At 35.4% G+C, this 15,594-nt stretch overlaps 2 protein-coding genes across 3 annotated transcripts in view; one reads left to right on the top strand and one right to left on the bottom strand.

Annotated features, from left to right (window-relative positions):
* The window catches only part of LOC149537464 (uncharacterized), a 30,505-nt gene extending 22,241 nt beyond the window's left edge, over positions 1–8,264 (top strand). The window contains exons 3-7 of one of the 2 annotated variants that reach the window (XM_089798894.1): positions 964–1,196; positions 1,332–1,484; positions 1,623–2,022; positions 2,177–2,575; positions 2,694–3,421. In XM_089798894.1, coding sequence (XP_089655020.1) covers positions 964–1,196; positions 1,332–1,484; positions 1,623–2,022; positions 2,177–2,195 — 805 coding nt within the window. In that variant the 3' untranslated portion in view covers positions 2,196–2,575; positions 2,694–3,421. Of the gene's footprint in view, positions 1–963; positions 1,197–1,331; positions 1,485–1,622; positions 2,023–2,176; positions 2,576–2,693; positions 3,422–7,738 lie in introns of those variants that run through there. The other variant, XR_016355840.1, reaches the window with a different exon arrangement.
* The window catches only part of LOC149537463 (uncharacterized), a 35,138-nt gene extending 20,696 nt beyond the window's left edge, over positions 1–14,442 (bottom strand). The window contains exons 1-3 of the mRNA XM_089798893.1: positions 13,872–14,442; positions 13,503–13,630; positions 9,568–10,438 (exon numbers count right to left, since the gene is read on the bottom strand). Coding sequence (XP_089655019.1) covers positions 9,568–10,438; positions 13,503–13,570 — 939 coding nt within the window. The 5' untranslated portion in view covers positions 13,571–13,630; positions 13,872–14,442. The remainder of the gene's footprint in view (positions 1–9,567; positions 10,439–13,502; positions 13,631–13,871) is intronic.
* Positions 14,443–15,594: the final 1,152 nt, after the last annotated feature.

Here is a 15,594-nt window from a genome sequence, read left to right as displayed (position 1 = left end):
GACTTGATTGTTTAGATTTTGATGATTTTTTTGTCTATGCTTATGGGTTTTTTACATGAATTTTTTTTGTTTGTTTATGAGCTTTTTTTTTACTTTAGATCTTCATAAAATGCAATGCTGAAATGGTAATATTTGGTCTAAAATGTCTTATTGCAGCAACTTTTACATTGTTCCTTAATTAAGTCATAATGGCTTCTAGAGGTAAAAAACCCAAGCTCTCTAAAGGCAACAAAAAAGATGAGTGTTGGAAGTTCACCATAGAATTTCCGGGTAGAAAGAGAACTCAAACAAAATGCCTATTTTGCAAAACCATTAATAGTGGGGGGATAAATAGATTAAAATACCATATTGCTGGCTTACGTGGTCATGATATTGAGCCTTGTGGAGCTGCATCTGTTGAGGCTCAACGTTTTTGTTATGTAGCCTTGGAAAAATATGAACAAGAAAAAGAATTAAAAAAAAAAAAAAAAAGAGTTAGCTTTGATTGGTTCTAGTTCCCTTCCACGCTCATCTGCAAATGTTTTTGAGTCAGTAGGCTGTGTTGGAGAAGGTTCTTCTCGTCCCCCCTATCGTCCTAGTGCTTCTGTTGCTCGTGCTTCTTCTACATCTATTCTTTGCATTTCTAGTGATGCTACTGCTGCTGCCCCTTCTTCGTCCTAGAGTCAGAAAATCTAGTAAGTTGGACAACCTTTTTGTACCGCGTACCACTCCTGGTGCGCAACCCTCACTTGAGAGCATGGGCTGGAATAGGGAGATACATGAAGCTGAAGTAAGAGCAATTTGCAAGTTTTGGTTTTTTTGCGACATTCCATTTATAGCAGCTAGGTACTTCAAGTTTTCAACTTCATTTATATTTGATTGTTTTACGTTTTAAGTTTTAAAATTTATATTCAATTTTATACTTTTAACTTGATGTTGAAAATTTGAAATATGCTAATTAAAATGTTTTTATAAATGTAATAGGACTCCTTATTGGCAGGGGATGATTGATGCAGTTTCCATTTGTGGTGCGGGGTTTAAAGCCCCCACTGAAGATGAGTTGAGTGGCCCCCTCTTGCTAGATATGGTTGAGGAGATAAAACTTGAGTTGGAGGACCACAAAAAGATTTGGAGCCAAAAGGGGTGTACCATCATGACAGATGGATGGACAGATAGGAGGTCCAGAACCCTCCTAAATTTTTTTGTTTCTAGCAGAGGTAATTCATCATGCTCTACTTCTTGAAGTTTAAAATTTAATGTATACTATTATTGAATAACGGAAAATTTTGTTTTATTGAGTATTGATTCTTGATTCTTGAATGATAATTATTTTGTTTAATTTTCACTTTCAGGATCCACCATGTTTTTGAGGTCCATAGATGCAACCTCATGTGTGAAAAATGCAAAGTTCTTATGTGAGACTATTGAGGAGGTCATAAAGGAGGTGGGGGAAGACAATGTTGTCCAAGTGGTGACAGATAATGCAGCTAATTATGTTGCTGCAGGTAAAATTTGAACTTCTAACTTTCTAAGTTCTACTTCTAAAAAATTTGTTTTAGTTTTTCATTAAATTTTGAAAATTAAAAGTTTTTTAATACATCAAAAATTTTCATTGTTTACTAACTAATTTAAAATTGCTGCAGGAAAACTATTGATGGAGAGACACCCAAAAATCTTTTGGACTCCATGTGCGATCCATTGCATCGACCTCATGTTAGAGGATATTGGCAAGCTTGTATGGGTGAAATCATGTGTTACCAAGGCCAAAAATCTTTGTAAGTTCATCTATAATCATGCCTTGGTCCTCAGCACTATGAGGAAATACACGAAGGAAAAGGAGTTGGCTCGTCCTAGTATCACAAGATTTGCCTCTAACTTTATCACACTAAAATCCTTGCTGAGTTCAAGGTTAGAGTTGAGGTGCACGTTTGTTCGTCCAGAATGGAGTTCCTCCTCCTTTGCGAGCAGCCCTGCAAGGATAGATGCAACAAAATGCATTTATGATGATGATATTTTTGGGAGCCATGTTCAAAGATTGTGGAGGTAATTTAAAATTTAAATTTTAAATTTTAAAAGCTTAAGTCTTAAAATTTTATAAATTAATTTGTCTCATACATATTTTTGATTTATATTCATTGTGCAACTTTGCAAAGTTTCATCATTCACTAAATTGTTTTTTTGTTTAATTGTTTTGTAGATCACCGAGCCCCTTGTAGCCCTCCTACAAGTTGCTGATAGCGAGAAGCCCTCTATGGGCTACATTTATGAGAGCATGGATAAGGTCAAGGAGACTATTAAGGCCAAATATGTAGAAGTTGAGGAAAACTATGGCCCTATTTGGGACATAATTGATAGGAGATGGCAAAATCAGCTTCATAAGCCCATCCACGCAGCAGCCTATTACCTCAATCCGGCATATCGTTTCCTTGATGATTTCAAGACAGAAAGGAGGTTCTTAGTGGCCTATACACAGTGGTATCGAAGATGTCTACTAATCCCATAGATATATTGCTTGAGATGGATGCCTATAATAATGCATTAGGGCCCATTTTTTCAAGTCAAATTTGCAAAGAAGGTCGTACAAAATTGCAGCTAGGTAAAGATTGTAGCTTAAGCCTTATACAATCCAGTTTATAAATTTCTAGCTTTAAACTTAAAGCTCAAATTTTGAAATGAGACTAATATTTTTTTGTTTTCCTTTTTTCAAAATTCAGATAGATGGTGGCAAATGTTTGGGCCTTCAACCAAAAACCTTCAGCAAATCGCCATCTGCATTTTGAGCCAGCCAAGTAGTGCTTCTGGATGTGAGCGCAACTGGAGCATGTTCGAGCACATCCACTCGAAGAGGCATAACAGGTTGTCTGTGCAAAAAATGAATAGTCTAGTCTTTGTGCACTACAACCTGCGCATTAGAATCAGGGAGATTTTGGATAGTGACACCTCTCCGATTACTCTAGAGGAGGTTGATCTAGAGTCTGATTGGATCACTGAGGCTACTGATTCTATCTTTGATGATAAGGACCTACAGTGGCTTGACCAGGCAGATAGAGAGGGCCAGGCTGAGGCTGTGGCTATGGCAGCAGAGGATCGGAGAGCTCCAGTTGTTCATAGTGGCAGCTCACAGAGATTGGCGGAGCCAGAGGCAGAGAGTACAGTTGATCCTAGAGGCACCTCATGAGCTGATGCTATGGCTACTGAGACATCCAGGACCTACCTTAGACGCCTTACTAAGAGGCATTTTGTAGATTATACTGAGCCTGAGCTTGAGGTTGAGGCTGAGGTTGGGGATGAGGATGAGGATGACGATGATGATGAGGATGAGGATGACGATGAGGACTCCGACTAGGAGCCATAGCTGTAGACTTATAGTCTTGTTTTAACTTTTTGTTTAATAGTTTAACAGTAACTTAATATATGATCAGCATTTGGAACATTTGAATTTGATGATGACTATTGAATCTTGATGTGTTGGATTTCATAATGCATAAATGATAATACATATACATTTTGATGGTTTGCATGGATTTATCTTAGTTTGACTTTAATTACGAGTAATATAGTATTTACTTTTAGCAATTTACCTTTGTAAGTTTGTAACTTTGTAGTTTGTAGTATTGTACATATGTAATCGATGTTTGACTTTTAAGTTTTTAACTTTAAGTATGTGGCATGTGCATTATGATCAAATTATCTTCTATTTAATGATGTTATTGTGTCTTTATGCTTTATTCAATAATGGGTGCATGGAATGTTCTTTAAATCCTAAAAAATCTCAAAATTTTGAGGTTTTTTCACTTTGCCGAGTCACCGCCGAGTCACCGCCAAGCCGGGTCATGAGTCAGAGCCGGGTCACGAGTCAAGTTACCCTTGCCGAGTCCGAGCCGAGTCCGAGTCTCGTTACACTGGTTGAGATACATTTCTCATTTCATCACTACACAAGGGTAGAACATTGAGTTGCAACAAAGTAGGTGCTGAGATATGTGAAAGGGTATGCTTGACTTTCACATTTTGTACAACAAAAGCAAAGACCCTAGGCTGGTCGGGTTCACAAATTCAGATTGAGAAGGTTTTGTTGATGACAAATAAAATGTCTTCTACAAATGTTTTTGAATCACATGGAATAGCAACAAGTAGCTCTTTCCTCAACAAAGAAAAGTATTAGGGAATAGTCAAAGCAACATTTGAGGGAGTATGGTAGGGAAGAATGCTTTTAGATATGAAAATGTCTTGAGTAAGACTTTCACCGTTGTTTTGTGACAATCAATGGGTTTTAAAACTTGGTAATCCATGAGCATACCAAACATGTGGAGCTTCATTGTCATTTCATTTAACAACTTGTAGAAGATGGATTGGTGATGTTGTAGTAGTCCATTTGATACTAGGTGACAAACATTCTTTCAAATTCCTTGAAACTTGATAAGAAGATGGATTTGTGATGTTCAAGTAGTCCATTTGAGGACACTAGGCAACAAACATTGTTTCGAAGTCCTTGAAACCTGATAAGTTTGTAAAGTTTTGTGATAAGCTTTTGACCATTAAAGTAAAACTGTTATATTTGTTTATAATAGTCAATTATGCCTTTAGGACGGATATCAAGAATATTCTTTATTCTTTACGTTTCTAATATTAATCCTTCGCTTTTTTTCAGTTTTCAATCCTATCTTGTATGGATAAATAGTTTGGAACTCTTATTTTCCACTCTTTTACTAATATTGAATATTTTGGTAACTATTCTATGCTTTTACTTTTTGTAATATGCGCTGCCAGTATTTGTTTGTCTCTCACAATCTGCAAAGTGGAGAAGTTAATAATTGTGGAATTGATTTGTTGTAAAGAATATAGTTTTGCTGAAAATCAGTACATGTCCCAAACACTCTTCCTCTGTATCATGCAATGTTTGCCTTTCTTCACTGTATACTGAACTTCTGTCATGTCCCTGTATTTATAAGATTTAATAATAAATTAATTAATAATAGAATGAATAAAATTTGCCGAAAATCAGTACATGTCCCAGACACTCTTCCTCTGTATCATGCAATGTTTGCCTTTCTTCACTGTATACTGAACTTCTGTCATGTCCCTGTATTTATAAGATTTAATAACTAATTAATTAATAATAGAATGAATAAAAAATAATAATATAATTGATTATTAGAAATAAAAATAAAAAGTGATATTGCTATTCACCCCTGTGAGCATCACCTAGATCCAATGAGTGCTAAGTGTTCCATTTATTTTCATGAGAGATGGAATCATGTTGAATCACTACACATGAAACATGGGTCAATGAGTTTGACTCAAAATCACACGGTTAAATCTTGATAGCAATATCACAGCATATAATCTATATTGATTGATATAATCATATGGTTTTAATGTGATTAATCATTTATATGATTAATACCATAATATGATAAAAGAATAAATTATAATATATATATATATATATATTATAATTTAGTATTATCAATAAATAAAATAATAGTTAACTAAAATATATAAAATGAGTAATTATATTCTATAACTCAACTAAATAGTTGATAAACAACTATTATAGGTAAGATGCAATAAATATTAAATAAATAATCATATCTATTGAATCATATATTTTAAAGTATAAATATTATAATTTGAATATGTAAATTATGATAATATGAAAAATAAATAATAACAAATACATATTTAAATGAACTAAAGTCACTGCCCAAGAGGAGTCATGACTCTTCCCAATCACACAAATATATATGAGGGAATATGAAGAGGAGAGGCAATGGGGAGGAAATAAGACTTGAGCTCAGGCATTCATTTTGGAGAACAATGATTGGAAGGAACGGGCATCTGAGAGATCACCAGGACAGTAGACCAAGTTATACACCATTCCGAGATCAGACAGAACTATTGCGGAGGAGTAAGATAGAAGTGGACAATTGATATTCACTATGTCAGCCGAACCAGACATACAAACAGCAACACTAATAAGCAATACCAAGTCAGTATCAGAGACTGCGCACAATTTAGAGAGACATATCATCCTCCTGTATAGACATCTGATTCAGCTGTAAAGAAACAATATTGGGAGCAGTATTTCAACAGCACCATGTCAAATACCAGGAAACGTAGATACAGTCAAACCCCCAACAGCAAGGATTAACATTATTAAGCCAACACAGATAGGACGGTCATCAATCATCAGGGATATATGCCACAGTAAATAAAGGAATATAAACTCCTACCCCCGTATCAAGTCCGTAGTAGTATTACGAAAAACAAGGAAACAACAATCCTACTCAGCATTCAAAATTCTCCAAACAGGCTTGATTTCGGAAGGAAGATATAAAGTTAGGATGTCATCAACAAGTCCATCACATTTGATAGGACAAGATATATTTCCCACACTGAATATCGATAATAAAAAAAGCAAAGCACATCAGTCTTCACAAACAGATTCTGAACCATTGCACCGGTTGCAGTAAACTACCCACAGATTTTATACAAAGGGCTGTGGATACAAATGATTTCCAATAAGTGGAAGTAAGAACCGAAAATCCAAGTAGCAAGCATCCCCCATACAGGAGTACCATTACAATTCGACTGGGAATATACCAATCATTGCCACTGAGCACCTAGTCATAGCAAGTTGAAGGATCTCAACCTTATCTAGGTATTCAACCTCCAGAATTTGTGCACAAGCCCATCAAAATCATTGTTGATATAATTTTGATCCTTTTCAGCATCCCAAGTTGCTCAGATCAAAATGTATCATTGCAGGTATGAATCTTTTTTCCTGCAAATCAGCATTTTCTCTTTCTATAACAGTTCTATCTGGAGCCAATTGCCTAAGCCTATACTTAGCTACCCTCCATTCCATCTCACAATACAAATTTACAGTATTCTCTGAAAGGATTTTCTCTGAATTTACGCCCTGTATAAATTCATTCGATTCATCCTCTGCTCTCTTTTCACTTGTTTCATTCACTACCCATTTTATTTTTCCATTTTCTGAGATCTTTTCATTCATTTCATCTTGCCTTATACAGTATGGTGACATTGGCTTCCACTTCCAGGTGCCTATTTACGTTACACTCCGAGGGCATTTTCTCTGATTTTATGTTCCCAATAAATGGTGCTGCATCTTCATTTGTTTCATCTTCTGCAAGCCCTTTCATTTGTCTCATCCTTTTGCAACTTTGATTTGTTTCATCTTCCCTTAGAATACACGGTGACTTAATTTTCAATGGTTTTAACTTTTTACTAGTTGCCAAACTCTAATTAATTACAAGTACAGTAAATTTTTTTTGAGGAAATGGATAACATTCTAATAGCTTCCATTCAATTTTTTAAAAAAAAATATAAAGATGAAAATGGTTTTGGGGATGGGAGGACGGCTGGAAACATTTCCAAGCCATCCTTGATCGGCCAAAAAAATCGAAAACTGTCCCTGAAACATGGGGACGGTCAACCAAGTTTCCTATTCAAGTTTGTCCTTGGGACAGCTAGACCATCTCAGGGACAGATTTCCGTTTCTCTTGGCAAAAGGGATTCAAAACAATTGTTTCATAAATGTTTGTTAAGTTTTTTAACCTTCTGCAGGCCCCACATCTCATGTTAACACTAAATGTTACCAAAATAATAAAATATGTTATGAGATTGGCATGTCAACCCTAAACATTACCAAAATAATAAAATATGTTGTAAGATCAGCACTGTACATTATTTTACAGTTATTTTATTTTATTTTTCCATTTTCCTTTTGATGCAGCTATGCACTGTGAGAGTACGCAGCGGTGCATTGTGAGATGTCTGTATTAGAGAGGAGAGGTCTGCATTTGACTATTTGCTTAGTTTCTCCAAAGACTTTGCTTTGGAGAGTTTGCAAACGAGTTTGGAGAGTTTGAGGACAGGTGTTTGAGTTTGCAATATTTTTTGGGCAGTTAGAGAAAGCAAGGTGTGAACTGTTTCCAGTAGTTCACAATTCCAAAATGAATGAAAACTTCATGGTGACACAAGAATTACAGAGTTCCCATTAGCCTAAAGGCAAGATCTGGAACCAATAGATGTGTGCGGATGCTAAAGAAGGACTATAAATCTCATAGACAAGAGATAAACATATGCAAAATATCTGCCCAATGCATTTTCTGTATATTCAAGTGTAGTTTAATAATTGAATCTTGATATATGATATGATAGTTGATACCTTAGTCTCCAACTTTTCATTTTGTTAAAATTGTAGCCTTTGTGCATTTTGATATATGATATGAATCTGTGATACTTTTCCTTTTTTCAAAGGATTATATCTATGAGTGTATGAAATTGAAATTTGAACTCTCGATTCATTTGATGCCATCCTATGTTCTTATTCTATGATGTTTTGATTTGGTTCATTTGATGCTATGTTCTATGATGATTTGATGAATAACATTGATCATTAATTCAATGATTTCAGTCTTTAGATTAATGATTATAAATGCTGTTATGTTGCTATGATAAATGCTACAATATCATGTAATTCTGAAATTCATTAGTATATTTGAAATTTCAGATTTCCATTCATATATATATATATATATATATATAGCCGTCCCCTGCCATCCCCTGCTCTTGCAAAAAAGCATCCTGGAAACCCATTTCCCTGTCTCCCAGTCCCAGAAACTCGAGGTAACATAGTACAAAAACTATAAATCTATACATGCTTGCAGCCTAATGTCAGCGATCAAGTTCAGAATATAATACAATATGCATCTGTCATAAATATTACAAAATTGAGACACATTATACTAGTTCAGTATCGATTTATCAAACTTGAATGTTATGATAGATATTTATAGTTCAATATTTAAATAATATAATCACAAATTAGGCATCATATGGGTAAACTCGGTGCATACATTTATTTGTAAGTTGTTGAAAGATACAAATATTTGTTGTATGTTCAAACTCCAGCCAAACTGCAGGTTAGGGGAAGGCTGCTTGCTGATTAGTTATAGTGGGTAACAGTATATAGCATGTGATTCTCAATTCTCCTCATAAAAAAGTAGAAACAAAAAGATTAAAAAAAGTAATATCAGCATCATATGGGTCATCATCAAGACCAATATCATCATCATTGACATTATATGATATAGGTAGATCAGAAAGACCACAGTTAACCTCAACACCATCCATAGGAAAATTATGTTGTCTGTCTAACTCCTCAAAAAGTGAAATCATTGCATAACTGGAGGAGATTAGTGGCACTTATTTTATCAAACAAAATGGAGAGTTCTTTTTTTTCCCTTTGACATGTTGAACAAAATACTAGTGAAAATAATAATCAGTTTAGGGTTTAGAGTGCAATTTTGATGGTCAAAAGTCAAACAAAATGCATTGAAATTGTTGTCCACCACTGAAATTGCCCCAGAATTGTCTCAACATAACTAGAATAAACAATACTTTCATGAACGATTCTAAATGGATCCATGCACAAAAAATGTGCCCTGGAGAAATCCAAAGGGCAATCATGCTCAGTTCCAATTCTTAAATAAATCATACCAGGGTTAGCCTAGATTTTTGGCCTATTTAGTATGGAGTTTTAATTATTTAGTAACTTACCTTATTTTCTGAAAGGATTTCCTTTGACTTTATGCTTCTCGATAGGCATGGTGACTTAGCTTCCACTTCAGGGTTCTTCTTATTCATGTTCTTTTCTGAAAGAATCTCCTCTGATTTTCTGTCCCCTGATATATGGTGTTTTGTCCACTTTTCGTCTGATTCTTCTGCCACCCCTTTGTTTGGTTTCCCTTCTGCCTCCTTTTTCTTTGTTTTATCCCTTAAAAGACAGTGTGACTTGGATTTCTGGTCAAACTTTTTCTCACTTACACATTTTTTTGGATAAAAAGCACCCAATTTAATGTCCTGTGATGAGTGGTATGCTGCATGTTTTTCATTTGTTTCTTCTGGTACCTCTTCATCTGTATCCCCTTTTGCCCTATTCTCATTTGTTTTATTTTCTGCCCAAATTTCCTTTGTTTCATCTTGCCTTAAAAAACATGGTAACTTGGGCTCCAGCTCAGAAGTTGACTTATTAACGTTATTTTCTGAAACAATTTCCTCTGATTTCACACCCTCCAATAAATGGCAAGCCCACTTTTCATTTGTACCGTCTTCTTCTCTCCTTTCATATGTTCCACCTTCCCTTGGATGAAATGTTGAATTGTTTTCCAGCCCGTCAGGGTTTTGATTATTAACAATATATGGTACTACAACTTCTATTTTACACTTAATGTTGACCGGACCATGGCCAACTATATTGTCCTTTGAGATATGCATTTGTTGCTCAGATTTCTCCTGAAGTTGAATAACATTCTCTTCATGTGACGGAAGTTGAGTTGATGTTCCTTGCCCCAGTCTACTTTTGGAAAGGTGTGGATGAAATGGCCAGCATTTTTCAACATCTCTTTCCCGAACTTCCGCTACATAACGGCTGAAAATACAAAGCTTAAAGCATTAGGACTCCATAGCAGTAACTTCATTCATTACAGTTCCTATACACTTTCAGATGGTTTCACTGCCATGCCTGATCATTCCTTGTATAAATGGGAACAATGGAGTATAAACATACACTGTTCAGTTAATTAGCCCAATCAACTTTTGTATCAATAGAAAGAATATATTAGTTTAAAAACGAATAAGAAGTTACCATTAATTTCCACTACGAAATAGTTTAGGAAAGTAGGAAGAGTATAGTGCACAAGGATAAAAACACGCAAGGTCACCCCAAGGAGGTAAATCAACAAAACAAACTCATATAAAAATTACAGATTGTGATAAAATTAGCTGAGAAAGCATATGTGAACAGATTCTGAGCAAAGGGGATTGCACCTTTATCAATAAGATACGGAATAATATTTTCAGTAAGTTATAATTATACATCAGTTTCTACTGCTATCCATTACTAGGTTAACGGGAATGAGAAAGGTGTAAATGTTAATTCGTACAAGATTATTGAATGGACATCAAGAAAGAAGAAAAACTTAATTAAAATTGTTTAACATGCGAATTTGTCAATCTTTTCTGCCCAATCTTGTTAATGGAATTTATTAATTTTTTTCCCCTGATTAATTGAGACAAATTGTTCATCATGTACATCTGAGCTACATCACAATACAAATCCCCTTAAGAGAATATCACTATACAAATCCCGCAAGCTGGCTAAACTAAATCCTTAAAATATATTTTATTTAAAACAATAATAAGAGTGCAGGAAAGCCCAAGATTGGATTAAAATTACATGCTGTTTCTATGATATGAAGTGGTAGAGTTTGACTCATTATACATCAGTACTAAGTCATACAATCAAACCCAACAGGGAATTGTATACTAATAAGGTTGTCGAATGCATGATACATCAGCATTTTAACATCCTAATAATGGCTAGGCAAAGATCAAATTTTACTTTACCCCTGTTGTGGCAGGAAGCACATTTAGCATCCCACCAAGTTGGTCATTTAGTTAGTGTATGTGTGGCAAACAGTGACAATTTTCTAGCTATGCAACTCTTGTTTTAATTTGAAAGAGTAAAATTTTCAAAAAGATAACTGCAAGCCGAAGAAATCAGGTACTACAAGTGAATGGTCTCTAGACTTCTGCTATCATGCTGCAAATTTTTTTTACTGCTACAGATCCACTTTAGCGTGAATTGGACAGACGTCAAGGTTTATCCAAAGACACAAGGTGGTAATCTCACCACAGCAAGATTATGACAATATATGGCTTGTGATATTGCTATTAGGATTTAACTGTGTGATTTTGAGTCAAACTCATTGACCCATGTTTCATGAGTAGTGATTCAACATGAATCCAATGAAGTCCTCCCAGGAAGTCCCGGTGCTTCAGCCCTGCGAGCATTACCTAGATCCAATGAGTGCTAAGTGTTCCATTTATTCTCATGAGAGTTGGATTCATGTTGAATCACTACTCATGAAACATGGGTCAATGAGTTTGACTCAAAATCACAAAGTTAAATCCTAATATCAATATCACAATTTGACTTGCTGTGGAAATTATCTCCTACTTATCAATATATGGCTTCACGCCTCAAATATTTAGTACGTACTTATCAACACATACCTAATCTATGCTAAGTATTTTGTGCTAGTATTTAAATTCAGCATTCAAAATATTGATACGAAAGTAGCTGGGTCAAAAATGCTATTCATACCACAAAACTAGGGTACCAGTCAGTTTTGACTATACGAGCTATATTTTCTATTTATAGTTGGTAAGGATTAGAAATTAAGGTAAAAAGTGGCACAAGTTTTATGCATTATCCAGAATATTGATATCGGTAATTATTCTCTCCTTTAGACAGAAATTTGGTCAAACTGTGGTCTAGTGATTGGGACAGGATGTTACAGTTATGGTATTTCCTGTTGATCAGACTCTGCTCTAGTGATTGAAATTTGGAACAGGATTTCTTCCATGAAGGTAACCAAGTTTCAAAGGTCTGCCATACTTAGAGGCAGCTCGTACTGGGTTATGCACTTAACAAGGAGTTTTCATACCCAAATACTAGTGTACAGGTCAGTTTTGACTATACGGGCTATATTTTCTATTTATAGTTGGTAAGGATTAGAAATTAATGTAAAAAGTGGCACAAGTTTTATGGAATATCCAGAAGATATCAGTAAATACTCTATCCTTTAGACTGAAAATTTGGTCAAACTGTGGTCTAGTGATTGGGATAGGATGTTACAGTTATGGTATTTCCTGTTGGTCAGACTGTGCTCTAGTGATTGAAATTTGAAACAGGATTTCTTCCATGAAAGTAACCAAGTTTCAAACGTCTGCCATGCTCAGAGGCAGCTCGTACTTGGTGATGTACTTCACAATGAACTCTTCCATCTAACAGAATAAAAAGCATAATTTTAAAACCCTGGCACATTTGGCATTGCACCCCTCCATTCAAACAAAAGGGAATATTTTATGAATTCTTTAAAAGTATCACACAAGACAAATGACATTTGTTAGAAGCAATCCACGCTTTGTATCATAAAACGATGTGTAACTCAATGGTACAGTATTCCAGAAGCAAATGGCAAATTTTAGATACCAACATTAACTGCTCCAGAAAAATTTAGAACTCCAAGCGCAAAAGTGTAGCTTGAGGATAGATGTTAGAAACCTAGACTTGGGAACATAAACGGGCAAGTAACTTAGTGTATCCCAGTAACAAGTAAGAAGTCTTTGTATTAGAAACGTGGCTAAATGGAAGATGTTAAAAACAGTGTACATTTTAAACCATTGAGGGGCTCAAATAGTTCTCGTCAAGCACCCTGGCTGCTATAGGAGGTCCTAAATTTGAAAACCCAACCGCTTAAATTCAAGAATGTAAACTACTCACGTCTGAAAATAAAATCTCCCAAATAAAAATATCCCAGGGCTATTTGTCTATTTCACTAATCAGCAATAATACTGTACAAGTAAAACCTGGAAAATATAACAAACTCTTGCTTTATAATCTACAATAAACATGTATATCTGCTTACCGAATGGAAAAACCACTGAATGAGCAAGTTCCGCTTCTCATCTTCTTTTTTCTAACACGATAGGACATCTTACAGCTGATATCATGCCCTTCAATCCCAATGCAGTCGTATATCCACCTAAGCCATTTCTTTAACAAAATAAGACGTAACTTTAGGCTTTGAGGCAAAATTCCAGTTCTCCACGTACTCGCAGACACATTTTAACTCACATTGACTCTCTATTTCACTAATGTGAATTAAACTGATGGAAAAAATATAATTGCACTGCCTACTTCACTCATTTGAGAGATAGTTATGTAAAACGTCACAAATTTCAGTGTCTACAACACTAAGGTGAGATCAATTGACAAAAAAAAATCACAAATATACCTGAATCCCGGGTTCAGTAGTATTAAAACACCTCTAATCCATGTTATTTGAAAAACTTGTCCTAATCTTTAATCGTTCCATGTATTTTCACAGTCCCGTCTTAACTCCCTTCGAATGCTATTTTGCTCCAGGATTTTCTTCTCTTTACTCAGAAACATGAAACATTGTGTAAAAGGATTTGGAGGAAACAAAGAATAGAAAAACATTAACCTGAGCCCTGTCATGTGGTCACGCATGTGACAACAGGCGGATATAACGCCGCAAATTTCCGTGCTAAATACTAATCAACTACGAGGCCTTGTAATTTCTGCATATGCGACTCACCATCTCGAATTTTACGCATCTGGTTACGAAGACAGTTCCAGTTTTTCGGGAGAGTGCAAATTTTCTGAGTGGACTCATGAAAGTCGAACCCGAGACCTGCTGCCAAGTACCGAGGAAAGGGAAAACGTTGTGAGCATGATTTGTGCAACGGTAACTTTTTTCAGTCCACGTCATTGTGGTGTTCTCCCAATTACAATTTGGGAAGTGTTGAAATTTTAAATCTTTTTCCCGAATAATATCTTTCCTTACACAAATGAGGCGACGAAAACTTTATGTAACTGAATATCCTGTCCTTTTCACACGTTTTCAGCCTATCTTGATTGGAATGTTATAAAAGTGTAGGTTTGGGTAATTTATTGAATAAAATAGAATATATAAGTAATATTTATTAAGTTATTAAAGAAATGTCAATGGGCTTTTTGTTTATTGATGAAGTTTTGAATTGTCTATTAGATATCAAGTTTTGGTGAGTGCAAATGTTCCAATACAACAAGGGGTGGAACATGGATCATGCAGGGTGGGACATGGATCATGCCCTAATGTCTTTTAGTCAAATGAATATCCTTCAACCTTGGACTTTTAGTCAAAGTAGTTCTAAATCTCCAAACAAAAAAATTAAGTTAGGAAATGAGCAAACTAATTAATAATTGTGATATTGCTATCAGGATTTAACTGTGTAGTTTTTGAGTCAAACTCATCGACCCATATATCACGAGTAGTGATTTACACATGAACCCATCTCTCATGAGAATAAACGGAACACTTAGCACTCATTGGATCTTGGTGATGCTCACAGAGGTGAAGCACTAGGCCTTCTCGGGAGCTCACCCATCCCAGTACTACTGCAACTCAAGCGTGCTTAACTTCAAAGTTCTCTCCATGGTTAAGCCCACTCTACTTGCAACCCCATTGGCAAAACCTTCACCAAGTGTTGTGCCTTATGAACCATTCATTAGAAAGCCTCGTAAGCTCATCAATTGATAAGTAGGAGATATTTTCCATAGCAAGTCAAATTGTGATATTGCTATCAGGATTTAACTGTGTAGTTTTTGAGTCAAACTCATTGACCCATATACCATGAGTAGTGATTCACACATAAATCCATCTCTCATGAGAATAAATAGAACACTTAGCACTCATTGGATCTTGGTGATGTTCACAGAGGTGAAGCACCGAGACTTCTCGAGAGCTCACCCATCCTAGTACTACTCCAACTTGAGTGTACTTAACTTTAGAGTTCCCTTCATGGTCAAGCCCAATGTGCTTGCAACCTCATTGGCAAAACCTTCACCAAGTGTAGTGCCTTATGAACCATTCATTAGAAAGCCCCTTAAGCTCATCAATTGATAAGTATGAGATATTTTCCACAACAAGTCAAATTGTGATATTGTTATTAGGA

This window comes from Cupressus sempervirens, chromosome 9 (assembly GCF_028749045.1).
Source record: "Cupressus sempervirens isolate cs-2001-9-10 chromosome 9, ASM2874904v1, whole genome shotgun sequence".
NCBI lineage: Eukaryota > Viridiplantae > Streptophyta > Pinopsida > Cupressales > Cupressaceae > Cupressus > Cupressus sempervirens.
This window is presented reverse-complemented; position numbering and strand designations above follow the sequence as displayed.